This window comes from Mchenga conophoros, linkage group LG23 (genome assembly GCF_057382185.1).
Source record: "Mchenga conophoros isolate Kocher_MC1m ecotype Shallow Benthic linkage group LG23, M_conophoros_male_GT1.1, whole genome shotgun sequence".
In the NCBI taxonomy this organism is placed as follows: domain Eukaryota; kingdom Metazoa; phylum Chordata; class Actinopteri; order Cichliformes; family Cichlidae; genus Mchenga; species Mchenga conophoros.
The window spans coordinates 39,388,736-39,403,727 of NC_140547.1; the positions used below are offsets into that span (position 1 = coordinate 39,388,736).

Consider the following 14,992-nt stretch of genomic DNA (forward strand, 5'->3'; position numbering starts at 1 on the left):
GTTTTGACTTTTTTTTTCCCCTCTCAAATTACAGCTAATAGAAAATCACACAGTTATGGGGGAGATGTCACCTTCAGTGTGAATGTCTAAAATGAAAGCGATGCCTACTTTCTTCCTCTTCTTCTTCTTCTTTTTTTACCTGCTTGTTTTTACATGTCTTGCCGTCACATCATTACAGCTTAAAAGAAACATCTGGAAGGCATTATGAATCATCGCTGCTCGATGTGGGTGGCATTTCCGAGAACTAAATTACCTTCATCCTCTTGCCACCCTTGGTTGCTTGTAAAAGTTTGTTTAAATTATGGCAAATTTGATCCAGTTTTCCCAACTGCAGAGGAAACTGCATTCATATTTTGAGGATCTAAACCCATTATGGCCAAAAGAGGACTTCAGTAGGCCCGTGCAGTAAGTGCAATATGTGTGCAAGCACAGATATGAAAATGTTCATAGTCCTCTAGATAAATTCATGCAATAAACTCTACAGTTTAAGTCAAATTGTTACAGATTACTTCTGAAATCAGGACTGGAGTTTGCACATTTTTTCTTTGGCATGTAGTGATATGTTTCCATCCACGCCTTTTTTTTGTGACTTAATATATCAGCTATAAAAATGTCTGGAGTGTCTTGAATATATAATATGAAACTATTTTATTTCTGCTCTCTACATCCACTAACCAAAAAAAAGCATGCTTGAGGTTGGGGGTATATTAGTGTTCACATCCTGTCATGCCACTGCTAGCATCTGGCCACATGTCTCTTCGCACTGCTGCAGAGTGATGTGGATGGTGCGTAGTTTGGTGGAAAGGAAAACTGGATCTGAGGTTTCCATATGTATTTTTAACACATACGACCAGTGCCATTTAGCTCCATTGTATTCAAGTGTAGGGCGGCACGGTAGACCATCACCTCAAACTGGTACACATTTTAGATCAGGGGTGTCAAATGCAAGATTTGGCCCAGCACTCCAATCTGGCCCACTGAGGAGCTCTTGAAAACTTGATTTGGGACTTCTTCTTTTTTTTTCTACTGATAAAGGCCTCCCCAGTGGCCATTCATAGTACATCAAGGTGAGTTCAGGATTTCATTAGAAAGCTGAGACGTGCAGTTGATGTTGCACTTCTTTCTCTGTGGTGAAGTCAGCAGAAAAGGATAACTGTTGTGTCTGACCAAATTTCCTAGCACAGTGGGGGGTGCATGGGGGTGGTGGACTTACCCTTTTGGCTAAAGGTGCAATAATGTCCCTCCCCTATATATACTGCCTTTACTCTGCCATGTGATCAGATATATATAATCCCTTAAATAAATAATAAATAATGTTTTCTGCTGTCATGGCCATAATTTTTCCTGCACACAATACTCAGAAGGCAGAGGCCTTGAAACACAGACCAGATTTAATCAGAATCAGAATCAGAAAGACTTTATTTATCCCCAGGGGGCAATTAACATACAATAGAGGTAGATAAAAGACAAGGGTAATAAGAACAGGCAATAAGAGTGAGATATACACAGAATATCCAGTATATACAGTTTTAAAATTAATGGCTCTCTGTACCTATAATGCGCCCCCTACCCCTGAGTTTGAGGGGCTGTGCAACTTTTTGTGTTCCCCTGTCCCTGACACTGGTCTAAGCGTGTGTGATTCGTGTTGTTTGGCTTGCTGTAAAAAAAAATCCCCTGAGTGTTGTCAGGCAGGTGTGAAGCGGTGTATCGTGCCGCCGTGGGTCATTATCCTCTTTTATCTCAATAGAGGTCGTGATGTGACGGCAGCACGAGAAGCTGCGGCCTGAGATGAGTGGAGGACAAGCGTGTGCGCGAGCACGTCGAAACACGTGCACCTTTCTCTCTCCGCGCCAGGCTGACGGTCACAACGAAGATAAAACAGGAGCCCAGACAGTGCCTTCAAAGTAAAAGCACCAGTGGCTGTAAAATTCATTGTATACCAATATTTTAACTACATCTCATTCCTACTCAACTCTTACCACAGCGTGAACACCTGAGTTGCTATAGTTACCAGACATTTGAACCATAAACTACTAAAATTCAGTAGTGATGATTTGTATGGATACGTGCTATAGAGTCAAAACAAGTCTTAAAGTGCGTAGGTTGACAGTATAGGTCTACATTCTATTAGTGGCACATGACTAGCACAGGGTTGGACCATGTTTTGTCTTTAGAACTGCCTTAATTGTTCATGAATCAAATCTCCAGTCTCCAAATCCCTAATGTGCCCGATTGAGTTGATACTTGGTGACTGCGGGGGTCAGTGAGTGCAGTGAACTCATTGCTCTCTTTAGGCCATTCTCTGTAAACCCTATAGAGGGTTGCATGGGAAAATCCCACCAGATCAGCAGTTTTTTAGAATATCATACAAAGCATGCAAATACCAACAACCCTGTCATGTTCAAAGTCACCTTTCTCAGTTTGAGCTTCAGCAGGTCATCTTTCAAAGTGAAAATTGCAGAAAATGTTGTTAATTATGGCAATATTTTCAATAAAATGCATGGCTATTCCTGGTTTGGTGATGCTAGCCTTAGACAGGAGTCAGAATTAACTGAAAATGAAAGTAATTATTAGAGGCATGTGAAATGATCCAAACATTGATAGTATTGATACCAATGCTGGTACTAGTATTGGATCGATACTATCGCGATAGGATCGATACTTTGTTTCTATCCTCTCAGTTCAGTATGAAGCGCACTGAATTGTGTTAAAATAGTTATTTTTTGTTGCAACATCCATCTTTTATTTATAGCCTATAGCACATTTAAATAACAGAGCGGACCCAAAGTGCTTCAGGGACAAGCGCATTTTAATTCCAGCTCTTTCAAAATACAAAAAAAGCTGAAAGTTGTGTTTTATTGTTGTAACTAATTATCATGGAAAATAATCATCTCATAAATCATGACACACTGCTCTCCCCTGCTTAAGCTGCCTTTATAAGTTAAAACTATGGGTATCGGTATTGATATCTGGAATACGGGCCTTGTATTGAACTGGTAACTAATTATAGAGCTAGAAAAAAGCTTGTATCATGAAGACAGAAAATAGGCCTAATAATGTTGTTTCACTCAAAAACAACAACAAAACTCAAAGGCTTTATGCCTTTATTCTGAAATCTTTAATTTTTTATATGATAGTACACTCAATGCATATGGAAAAAATAAGATATATTTCTTTTTGAAATGTATTTTTCTTAAGACCTCTCGAGCTAATTAATACTTTCGCGTGAAACGTTTTTAAATGATAAAAATCGTATTTTAATATTAACAACCACTTTCTGTTGTCTGGCAGAAGTGAGATAAAAGGGTGTCTTCCACTTGGGCTTATGGTTTTAGCTTGATTTTTTATATATATACTTCGGGTGAAGAAAAATCTAAATAAATAAACAAATAAAAATAAAAACCATCCATTAATTTTATTTTGAAAGTCTCGGCCAGAAGCTTTTATATATAGCCCGTATCCCTCTGTAATTTGAGAAAAGGGGGGACGGCAGGAGGGAGGGCAGGACAATAATAAAAAAAAAAAAAAAAAAAAACCTTGGCGATCAGTCGGAGGTGTGAGAACGAGACCCAGCAGGACAGGAAAAGACGCTCACACGTGGAGGAACAAACCGAGCGCTTAAACAAGTAGCCTACCCAACTAACTGCTGTCTGTTTCGGGGGGAATGAAGGGATAAGGCAATGCTACTGGGAGAGCCGTATAGGTGAGGAGACCAGGCAGTGTAAATGAGCGCTTTTTGTTATATTTTGTGATTGAGAAAGTAAGAGCAGAGAGGGAGGAAAGTGGGCACCCGGTGAGTGAAGATTATGGAAACCCTCTGGAGGAGGAGGACGCAGGCGGTGAGATGGAAGTGGAACTCGCTGCTGCTCTGTTTATTCACCGGTGAGTTTCTGCTTTAATCGTTTAAAACACTTTCATCTCCCAGTCACCTTTAAGGTGGCTGTAGTGGCTCTTCCAGCCGTACAAATAAGCCACTGGACAAGCGCAATGAAACGTTTGGAAAGGAAGGAAACGTGTTTAATATATAAGCACATTTGGGGGGATGGTTGTTTGTTTGTTTTTTGTAGAGATTTTCAAAATCCGAGAACAGTCAGGACTTGAAAACTGCTAAAACTTCTCATCTTGAGTTAAAGTGTGCCTTACAAGGCTGCTGTGGTTGGGGGCAGGGGAGAGGACTGGCTGGAGGGGTTGGTGTATGTATTTGAGAGAAGGAGCAAAAAAGAAAAGAGGTGGGGGTGAAGGACATGGTCCCATTGTCTCCCAGCGTGTGGAGAGACAGGAGCCAGGACCTCAAGAGGGACCACCCAGATTGAGCACACCAGAGGTCTGCAAAAAAACCAAAAATGGGACCTCCTATTGATTTGACATGGAAGTATTTGATTCAGGGAGGTAGTGTGTAATTAAAAGGATGTGTCACCACTGCAGAGACAGCATCTATTAAACTAAGATAAATAAATAAATAAAGGCTTAACTGATTTGGAAATCCACACTTTCACTGCACACGCCCCTGCCACCCCACCCTGCCCAATTTTCATATTACGTTTTTATGACATACCTCCATCTGTAGTAATGTAAAGCCACCCCTCTCTCATCTACTTTCTTTGCCTCCGTTTGAACCCATGTGTGGAAATATGTGTGTATATTCCCCTTGGGCAAACACAGTCTGAGTGTGAGTGACTGCTGAGAGAAAGCAGAGCCGGGTGTACACACATGCTTGTTTTTTCTTCCTTTCTTTTCCTTTTTTTTTCTGCATTGTCCTTCATCTGAATCACATCCCCGGCGCGCTCTTGGTTGTGAAAGGCTCCCGACCTTCTGCGCGAAAAAGCTGCAAATATCGCAGAGAGCCTTCGGGACGAAAAGGGCTGGTGTCATGGCAGCAGGTTGAGACGAGTATACAGAGAGGCACAGCTGTGTGCACAATGCTTTTTAGCTGAGCCCTGGGAGGGGGGAGTTAATAAAGCACATTAGTCAAACACACACACTAAAAGAGATCCTGCCAGTGTCACTCACTCAAATGGGTGTTAAATTCTCGTTGTGGATCATGAATTGCGTCGGCGCAGAAGGAGAAAAGCACTGAAACCATCTTAATTTGATCCATCACGCATACACAAACACTTGTACTGTATCTTATTCTAATGGTCTCCCACTCAAAGGGTAATTAATTCAGCTGGTGGATTGCTGAGGCTCACGAGCGTGTGCTAATTTGAGAGCCACAGTCATGAGTTTAAGAGCTTGGGGAGGGAAAAAAAAGGGTGACTGGACCTCCCATCCGAGAGGCTTCCTCAGTTCTAAAAACAAAAAAGGTGGAGAGACCTGCGTATTTAAACCCTAGTGGAGGTTGTCCCCTTTGGACACCCACTATTGATCATCACATCACAAGACTGCCATGAGCGTGACGACTGAGAGCCTAAACAGTTCTTGAGGACTCTTAAAGTTTGCCTGAACTCCAGCAATGTGGCTTTTCTCAAAGCTGAGGGGCTCGTAGGAAATAGGTACTTAAGGTAATAGCTAAAAAACTAATTTTAGAGGTTGAGACATCTTCGGTGAACTCCCCAAAACACTGGAGTCTAGGCTGCCTATAATAAGACCAATCTTTATGCTTCATTTGTACTAAATGCATTTTTCTAGCAATTTGCAGTCTCTGAGTCAGAGCCTGATGGTCCACAGAGATTTCAGTTTTCTTCTTGATTTTTTTATCAGTTTTGGTAAAGGCTCGGTTTTATCTCCCGGAGCTTGAATACAGTGGAAAAACAGCTGAGGTGGGGAAAAAAGGTTTGCAAGTGGCTTAAGTGTGTAAAAGATCTACTTCTATCCGGTCGAAGTCATGGCAGCCTCGACAGAAAGAGCTGCTAAGCTAGGGGCGTGCTATTATTACTGATAAACTGCATTGTTTGGTGCTTATTCTCAAATCTCTTGTTCAAGTGCAGAGCCAGTTCTGCTTCAGTTCCTTTTAAAAACCATCCCTCATTTGATCACTTCTGAGAACTGAGCCTTGTGTTCCTTAGTGGTTGCCTAGTGCCGCATTGCCTGGGTGTTGCATACCTGTACACAGGCTACACAATGGAACGCAGCATTGGAAGAAGTTTGTGTAATTTTGGTGGGAAGAAACCGAGAGTGGACTGAATATGGATCTGTGAAATCAGCTGTGAGCTCTCAAACAGAAAACCACAACAGCGGTTTCATCTTTCTTTCTTTTTTTAATGCTGCACAATATAGGTGATTAATACAAAAATATTGCCTCACACAGTTTTGGGACAACAACTTTGTGGTGGTGCCGGTTCCAGATTAGGCACCAGACTACACCCAGAGTCAGTGGAGAAGAGTCGATGGTGTCCACCGTGTCCAAATGCCTCACCAAGATTTAATGCCAGATACTCTCCATTTATCCAGGCTTGGGACTGGTGAAGTACCAAAAGGGATTGCCTGTATTTAAACCGTTGTAAATGACTTGTTGTCTTATAATATGTCAAACATAGATGTCATGAAGGATATCAAGTCATTTTAAGCTAATCAAAAGATTCTTGTCATCAGGTAGAAGCTGCAGAAACCACTGAATTGATTTTAATGTAGGTACAGTAACGCAGCGTCATAAAAACACTTACAAAATAGGTCATTTCTTTATTTTACATATAGTTTATTAACCAGTGGCTGGGTTATATTCAAGCCCATGGAATAAGCTTTAAAAACCTTAACCTTAAGACAAGGAAGGTTCTGGTATCCTAACACGATCTAAATTTAATATTACTGGTACGTCATCACATGAAAAGTGTTATGTTTTTTTGCTGTGTCACAGATTTGTCTGTCATCCTACATCAGCCTACAGTGTTTGATTCAGCCGGTGGGACACGTGGGCTGTTTTGCCACCTCGGTCCAGCCTGCGTGTGGGAAAATAAACCGTGCACATGTAGTTTTCAACGGTGAAACCCTGAACGGCACGTGGCCTTGCTGTTTTATGCCATCAGGAGGTTCTTCTTTCATAGGCCATTGTGACATTTTTCTTTGTAATTGAAGACTGAATTAAAATGTTTTTTGTCCCTGCTGGCTGTTATTAAGAAACGTGATGGAGGCAAGCAGGGCTGGCTGAGTGCACTGAAACAAAACCTTAATGTGTGTGTTTCTCTTTTTCTTTTTCCCCTGAATGCTCCGCAGGTGCATTTAACGCAGGCAGTGCCTTTAAATCAGTCTTGAAATATAAATAGAAGCTGCCAGTTGGAGGTTGTGTACTTAGGGGTTAGTTCATAAGAGGTTTCATTATAGTGTTGAAGTTTTTTGTTTTTTTTTTCTTTTTCGTGATGGGAAAGGATCAAAAAGTGTTGGCAAGATCTGAATGAAGAAGTTTTTGAAGTGTACACTGGCAGCTTAACACCTTGACAATGCTCTGTGACTTTTTATTTCCACTATTTCATCGAAGGAACTATCTCTCAGGCTTCACCTTTTTGTCCACTCGCACTTCTTTGGCTCCACAAACCTATGACATCCTGCATTAGCAGTCTGTAACCAGTGTGTGGTTGCTTTTGTGTGTGTTACAGGTGGCAGCGAGGCCCAGTGTGAGGGCTGCGTAGAGTACTGCTGCGATGGGTCGCCGCCTTTCTGCTGTTCCTACTACGCCTATGTGGGAGACGTCCTCTCGTAAGTAGAGGTGGGGGATTAATCCAAATATCGATACTAATGGTATTGGTACTGGATCGATACTAGCCCAGCAGGATCGATACTTTGTATTTACTTGATATCGGATCGATACCACAATTTACAGTATCACGTCACCCCACATACACAGGAAGCAATCCAGAGATATCAAAGACAGTGTTTTTGTTGGAGTTTCCTCAAGTTTTAAGGTCCTGATTTCTGTAAAGGCAAAAATATCTAGCAGTGGTGTTAAGACTGCCATCATCCTTTCCCTTTTTGTGTCTAAATATAGCTGATAACAAAATGCAGGTGTAGCCGCTGGCAAATCTGTTTGTCAGACACATTCATCATAAATGAAGGACTGACCCGAGGTCCCGGTGTAGCTGTCCAGCCTTTAACAGCCTTGGTTGCCGGGAAGCCGCAATTATATCCCATCAGTTCACGGTCACATTACATGTATTGTGTCGGATCCTACTGGAAATAAGAGAACGCATTATCCGATGTCTGTGTTTACTGTTTTGTTGTTTTAGTTTTTCTTTTCTTTTGCTGTCACCATAAAACTAAGAGTGGAAGGAAGAGCTTGACGTGCTTAGGTAGTTTGGTGCTAAAAGCGTAAAAAGGAGGTCAATGATTTAATCTGCTCAGAGTCAGTAAATGCTGGCTAAGAAAGCCCTCAGTATTTGAATCTCTGACTGGAATCTGTGGAGTGTGGAGGTTATTTAAAGGAGAGAGAATTCATTCAGGTCAGAGCTATTCAGAAGACATTCAGTTGATCTGCACAGCACAGCTGCTTTAGCGCATACAAGGGGACCTGAGGGCTTTTCCTATATTTTTATGGCCAGTTTTAGATCATGTCACTGCATGTGCAAATAGTCCCCGCAAGTGAAGGGCGGGCTTCAGACAAAAAATAATAATAATTGGCAGTTTTAAAAAAATATTTGGCTCCATGTGATGTCAGTAAGAGCAGATATCCCTAATATGGTCAGCCCAGTTCAGATCTTTTGTTAATGAGGGGCAGCCGATCAGAAGTACATTGGCTTAAAGTGAGGGTTTAACATGTCCCCTTTAGCTCTGCAATAGACTGGTGGCCTGCTCAGGCTGCATCCAAGCTCTCATTAGGCTCCAGCCCCCCGACAACCCTTAAGACAATGGAGGATGGATGTAGGTCTCCTTTAACATATCTTTCAGACCTTTAAAGTCTTAGCATGCCTTTTGTCCGGTCTTTCTCCCCTCACCTCCAACTCATCACGACAGATGGCTGTCCATCCCTGAGCCTAGCTTGTTGCAGGTTCCTGTTAAAATTGAGTTTTTTCTTTCCTGCTGTCACCAAGTGCTTGCACATAGGGGGTCATCTGATTTTTGTGGTTTTTCTAGTTTTTTTTTGTTTTGTTTTGTTTTTTTATCTTCCAAGATAAAGCGCCTTGAGGCAACTGTTGTTCTTATTTGGTGCTATATAAATAAAACTGAATTGAAATTGAATTCATGGTAATTGTAAAAAAGTAACTGTATCCTTCATTTTTTTTTCTTTTTTTTTTTTTCCTCCATCTTATGTGTATATTTGTACCAATTCTATCTGATAACCTTTTAAGGCTTGATTATATTCAGAATTTGCAAAGCAGCCTTGGCTGACATGTTGACTCATGCTGACCACGAAGATGTAACAAACCTGTCAGCGATGAGTCCTTTTTCTATTTTCCAGTGCCAGTTCACAAGATCTTCTGCAGTCACATGGTCACAGGCACACGCATATCACACACAGCTGAGTTACATCAGATGCTGCAGTTTATCTCCATGGCAGCACCTTAGAAATATTGGGTAGCATGTCTGTTGGAGACAGCTGCCTCCTTTCTCACGTGTGTGTGTGTGTGTGTGTGTTTTTTCCAGGGGCACTGCCATCTCTGGTATTGTTTTTGGTGTGGTGTTTTTGATGGGGGCCGTGGCAGCCTTATTCCTGTGCGTGTGCATGTGCATGAAGAACGGGCGTGGTGCACGGGTTGGCGTGTTCAGCACCTCCTATAACATCAGCACTGTGACCCAGGGCTATCCAGGTGGGACAATATACACAACCACACAACTTGATGTGTCCTATACCATGTCTATGTTATATATATTTTAAAATACATGAAGTTAATTGGATTTTAACTGCATACAAGGGGCAAGAGAATTAGATATTTACTCTTTAAGACAGAAAGATTTATCAATAGGTCAATATTGTCATCTATCATCATTTTCATCAAATGGTAGAAAGTAAAGCAGAGAGGAGAAACACCTTTCAACTATGTCACAAGTGTTGCTCTCAGGCGTGCTCTCCACCAGAGGGCAATGTTTGTGTATACCGGGAAAACAAACAGGCATTTGCTTAGGTAAATGTCAATTTGTGTCTGCACCTTCAGACTTGATATGAAGGATCATAATATTGTTTTATCAAAGTGAAAACGTAAAGGAAAGGGACATGTTATTAAAATGTCATCTTCTTCCTTCTCGCCTAAAGCCGCATCTCCAGAACTGAAATCATGTGCATAAACATGCTTATGTATTACAGATATTGTCACAATTACTTACTGTCAGCAGATTAGACATGTGACCCCTCCCTTCTCTGGACAGCTGACCACGAGCCGGTGTTGTGCCACTGCGGTTTTGTTGTCTTAGTACACCCAATACAGATGAACAGTGTTCAGACTTTTCGAGGTGACTCTGGGGTAAAAACGTAAAGTACTGCAAAATATTTAATTGATCGAATCTGTTTTGAAGTCATTGCTAAGTGTTGGTATTATTTAAATATGTTATTATATAGTTTGTACAAACAGTATTAGAAACATGCTGGCTGTCTGTGGCCATTATGGGGATCTAAAGTTAATGTGTTTGTAGTATAGCGGCCACCATAACTAGTATTATCTGCCTGTATTGGTAGCGGTAAGAAAACAGAGCTTAGTTGACTACAGTCTACTGACATCTAGTGGTGAGATTTTACACACGTCAGCATTAAATCATTAAATATTGGTATCGGTCTTAAAAATCCTATATCGATCAGGCTCTACTATTGTTGAACACTGATAGCTGTAACTATTTTTTTTTTTAAACTAAAATCATTAATTAATGTTAATGATGGGTTTGGGGTTTCAAGCTAGTTAGTTGTGATCCTATTATACTACATGTGCTGTAGGCAGTGCTGAAAGCATATTGGAGTTGGAGCATTTCTTCTGGGCAAACTATTGCCTTTTTTACACCAAAATGGTATCCCTAGTCCCGTTCTGAGTTTGCTCCATATCAGAGCTGGTCTGCTTTTCAGCGTGATTAGCACGCAGCATTTGTACCCAGAATTGGGATATTTCCCATAAGAACAACATTAGGACGCATCTTGTGGGCTGCATCTGCCGGTTCTAGATTGGGCACCGGAACAATACTATATACAGAAGCACATGTGCACTTTTAGTGTTATAACTATTAAAGGGCAATACTGAACAATAATAAAAGCGGTACAACCAAGTTAATCAAACATTTTAAGGATATTTATTAGTTAATGCTGCTCAATTGTTTGTAACAAATCTTTCATATATGAATATATTATTAGTATTAGAAGTTTATTTATACTATAGTTTATCAGGAAGCAGTCTAAGTAATTCATTTGGGTCTACATGATGACTTGCGCACAAATGAGGCTGCTACACTGATTTCGGTATGGTGAAACCTTATCTACTGGCCTCAGGCGACACCTGAAAATAAAATTGAAAAAGAAAAATGAAGGGGCATATTATGTTACAAGCTCCACCGGGACCACAAACAGATTTACCATGGCCACTATTTAATCATTATAGACAAATAAGTACTTTTCTTTAAATAGCTTTCATTATCTGCTAGATTCTATGCTTGTTTTTTCTCCCTGCTCTCAGCGCTCCACATCTGATACTCTGTTCCTGCTTAAGAGGGAGAAAATGGCAACAATGTTTCCACCTTGTTCTCACAAGGTACATTGTCTGCGCATCATAGTCTGTGTTCTATGATACTCTCCAGCCTAAGGAATGCTACTTTGTTTTGTTTTTGTTTTGTTTTTTTCCTTCTGGGGCTCATTATTTATTTATCATGTTTCATTCTTCTCTGCGTATCACCTTGATGGTACACTGGCCGAGAGCTCGCCGCGCTGCCCTGCAGCTCTGATCATGTTTCATGAATACAGCACAGTGCAATGTCAGTGCATGTACTGTATAATGAACGTACGCTTGTTTCTCCATTGGGTGTGAGGAGTATTTGCTGCTATTACTTGCTTACTCCAATCCCATAAGTGAGTCACTTTCGATTGATATTCATTTTTTTATTTATTTTCCCTATCAGCACTAGTCATTTTAAAATAAAGTCCTTACTCACCACTATGTGACTGTTTGCAAGCTCTAACCTCTTAACCCCTTTTCTGTTATATCTGCAGCTTTGTTGTTCTTGTGAATAATGCAAGTTCCCTCAGTGAAATTGATAGACGGGGTCAACTAAAGTGCCTTTTTACAGTATTTCCATTTCTTCCTTCATTCAGCATGGGCACCAAAGTATGTGGTTTCTCTATGTAGCCACTAGAGGGTGCAACTGTCGTGTGAAACCTGCAGTAAAATTGGGGCAGGCATCCTGAGCTTCAGTGGGCCTCATTCATATTGAATATGGAAGAAATGTGAAGCCTGCAATTATTACAGAATAACAGTTGTTTTTTGACCAGCCTGCTTGCTGTCAATTTTGTTCTCACACACAGGTCCACCGCCTCCATACACCTACGACTGTGAGATGTACCCTCCATCCCTTCATCCCCCGCCCTACACCCCAACACAGCCTAGGTCAGCTAACTACTCCCCGCCGCCTCCTTACCCTGGATACACCCGAAAGTGAATCCCCGCTGCACTAAACATGCTGCCACGGCCCAGATTTGCAAACACAGAGACGGCTGTGCAAATCCGAACTCCGAAGCAGCGAGCTGGTGTTGCAATTTGGGTGTGACCACCAAAAATTTCCACACTGAAACACAAACCTAACTGGCAAGCCAGAGCACTCGGTTCAGCTTTCCTGTATTTCTGCTGCTCTGTAGTTGAGGACATGGCGGGGAAGTAATCATTTGACAAATGTGGGTCAAGCTGGCCAAAGAGCCTCAACTCATCTGATGATAGACTTAACAGTTAGCAGCCCTGCTGGCCTGCAGCTGGTACTTTTTTGCCCACTAATAACCGATATCCCTTATCCGTCCCCCACACCTGTGCACATTAAAAGCATTCAAATGATCATTTTGTCAGCACAGAGGGGAGAAAGCTCATATCACTTGAGGCAAAGAGTCTTTCCTGGACACAGTGTAGACTTACAGAAAGTTATCAAGCCCTCATGGGTTTTTCTTGTTTGTTTTAAATCTTGAGTTATGTCAGCGTCTGAAGTGTACATTGATAATTAAGGCTGTTTTTAAATGCAGGTCTGGACCTGTCACATAAAGACTTGAATATAATTCATAATAATGCCCGTCTTAATGGCCTGGATGGCTTGTAAGGATTAATGAACTGTTTTGGTTTGTTTTGTTTTTTTTTTTGCTTTTATGCTTTTATATTGTCTTACTTGAAAAAACATGTTATGAACTGTGGTCACACTGAAACAGAAACATGTCGTTCTGTTATGTTTTATGAAACTGTTGAACTGACACAGTAACGGATTCATGGTGGAATTACAGCTGAAGGCTGATTTAAAGATTTTAATCTAGAGTGACTTCAGCCATAGCACAATGAGGTCGCTTTGCCAGGCTGACTGTGAATGATGGAAAGGATTTAAACCGTGTAATAAATATAGTGAGGTAAATAAAGTGCTTTGTTACTGTTTCCAATAACTGTTGTAAATAAAATGTGTTTAAAGTGTTAACTCCAGTATTCCTTTACACTATGATTAATAATACAACTTGTTTTATTGGGGTTTTTCTGTTTAATATGTTTTCCTAATAACAAAAACTCATAACAGGAATACAAATATTCACAATATAATCCAGTGACTCATAATAGCAGCATTAGTTACTCAATATAGTGAAGTAAGCTAGAAACAAGGCTAACATTAAAATAAACAGAATAATACTAATCATGACTAATACTGGGAGATTTATTTTTCTCAGTTAAACGTAATGCTTGGACTTTTTTTGTTTTGTTTTTTGCTCTAAAATAAAAAAGGGAACATGCGCGCGCAAGTAGGCTATGTGCGCGTGTGAGTAAACTCAACGTGCGCGCCGGGAAGATAGCGCGTGAGTGTGTATGTGTGTGTGTGTGTTAATCCCACTCTGCCGTGGTCAGGTGATCCGGCGCTGAGCAGCTGTACAGCCTCGGTATCGCTCACCATCAGACAACGGGAGACACCGGCGCTGAGCAGACTCGTTTTCTCGCCTGACGCAAAGCTTTAGAAAACGGTGCGGTATAACGCTAGCCTGTAGGAGCGTTGTTTTAGCGAAAAGGCATGGGGGACCGAGTAGCTTTACTGCTGCTGGTTTTAGCGGCTTCGGCTCTGGCTGTCGAGGTAAGAGAAAAGCTTCATTTTTTTCCCTATGTGTGAGAATTTGTAGCATTTAACCCCCTCCACCATATTGTTGATGTCGGCTGAGTCAAGCGAGCTAGAGGTAGCTAAAAGGAGACCGGAAGTTGAACTGTTGTTCCTTCAAATGTAAAGCTTAGACTAGATTTGTTTAATTGTTTTTTTAAAAAAAGAAGGAATTGAATCTTTGTAGGTAAATGTATTGTGTCTACCGATCCATCAACAACAAGTTGTTATTTCTGTCCTATAAAACTGCTCCTAACACGGTGTGTTTGAATATAAATGCGCAGTTTGTTTTGTGTTGAAGGCTGTAACCGGAAGTGTAATGTAAAACAATCAAGCTAACTTGAATGCTAAACACGAATTCTTTTGGATTCCTAAATAAAGGCGACGTTAATATTTAGTACAATTTCGCGTATCCATTGGGCTATTTCGTTACAATGCTTCACTGTCTGTTGTTAACAAGTACAATTTGAAACAAATGATGTATTCACGTAGTTTAATTTAAATACCCTCGCTTTAAGTGTAATTTAATTTCATTTACTGAGTCTTTGTGACAAAGGAGACAAGCGCCGAAACCTTTGACTTAAACCTGTAGCCTATGTGTTTCCCTTTCCCCCCCTCACTTTGCGTTAAAACTGAGAAACTGCTCGTTTTGCTGTGATTTAAAACGTTACAAACCGGTCAGGTTTGCCAGCGAACCATTTCCAGCCAGTGACACTGCGCAGATGGTTACGGAATCTGTTCCTGTCCAGTGGTCATCTGCGCTAATTCAATCTCGTTATACTAGTCACGGTGAATAAACGTAAAAGCGTATTGTCTCATTTTCTATATCCCCGGG

The 14,992-nt window shown here is 41.0% G+C and overlaps 2 protein-coding genes across 3 annotated transcripts in view; both read left to right on the plus strand.

Annotated features, from left to right (window-relative positions):
* The first annotated feature begins 3,436 nt into the window (after nucleotides 1-3,436).
* cyyr1 (cysteine/tyrosine-rich 1) lies at nucleotides 3,437-13,497 on the plus strand. The gene is made up of 4 exons (XM_085265671.1): nucleotides 3,437-3,882; nucleotides 7,530-7,629; nucleotides 9,511-9,674; nucleotides 12,359-13,497. The coding sequence occupies exons 1-4, from the start codon at nucleotides 3,807-3,809 to the stop codon at nucleotides 12,490-12,492; spliced, it is 474 nt and encodes a 157-aa protein (XP_085121797.1). The 5' UTR covers nucleotides 3,437-3,806; the 3' UTR covers nucleotides 12,493-13,497.
* A 393-nt stretch (nucleotides 13,498-13,890) lies between these two features.
* Nucleotides 13,891-14,992, plus strand: part of appa (amyloid beta (A4) precursor protein a) — a 36,598-nt gene continuing 35,496 nt past the window's right edge. Inside the window, exon 1 of one of the 2 annotated variants that reach the window (XM_085266555.1) lies at nucleotides 13,891-14,136. In XM_085266555.1, the coding sequence (XP_085122681.1) occupies nucleotides 14,077-14,136 (60 nt within the window). In that variant the 5' untranslated portion in view covers nucleotides 13,891-14,076. The remainder of the gene's footprint in view (nucleotides 14,137-14,992) is intronic. The other variant, XM_085266556.1, reaches the window with a different exon arrangement.

What these genes read in the sequence shown, in the direction of transcription:
- cyyr1 (XM_085265671.1), top strand. Translation starts at nt 3,807, where the DNA reads ATGGAAACCCTCTGGAGGAGGAGGACGCAGGCGGTGAGATGGAAGTGG. An exon ending in GCTGCTCTGTTTATTCACCG is followed by an intron (nt 3,883 to 7,529) that starts GTGAGTTTCTGC and finishes TGTGTGTTACAG; the next exon opens with GTGGCAGCGAGGCCCAGTGT. An exon ending in TATGTGGGAGACGTCCTCTC is followed by an intron (nt 7,630 to 9,510) that starts GTAAGTAGAGGT and finishes TGTTTTTTCCAG; the next exon opens with GGGCACTGCCATCTCTGGTA.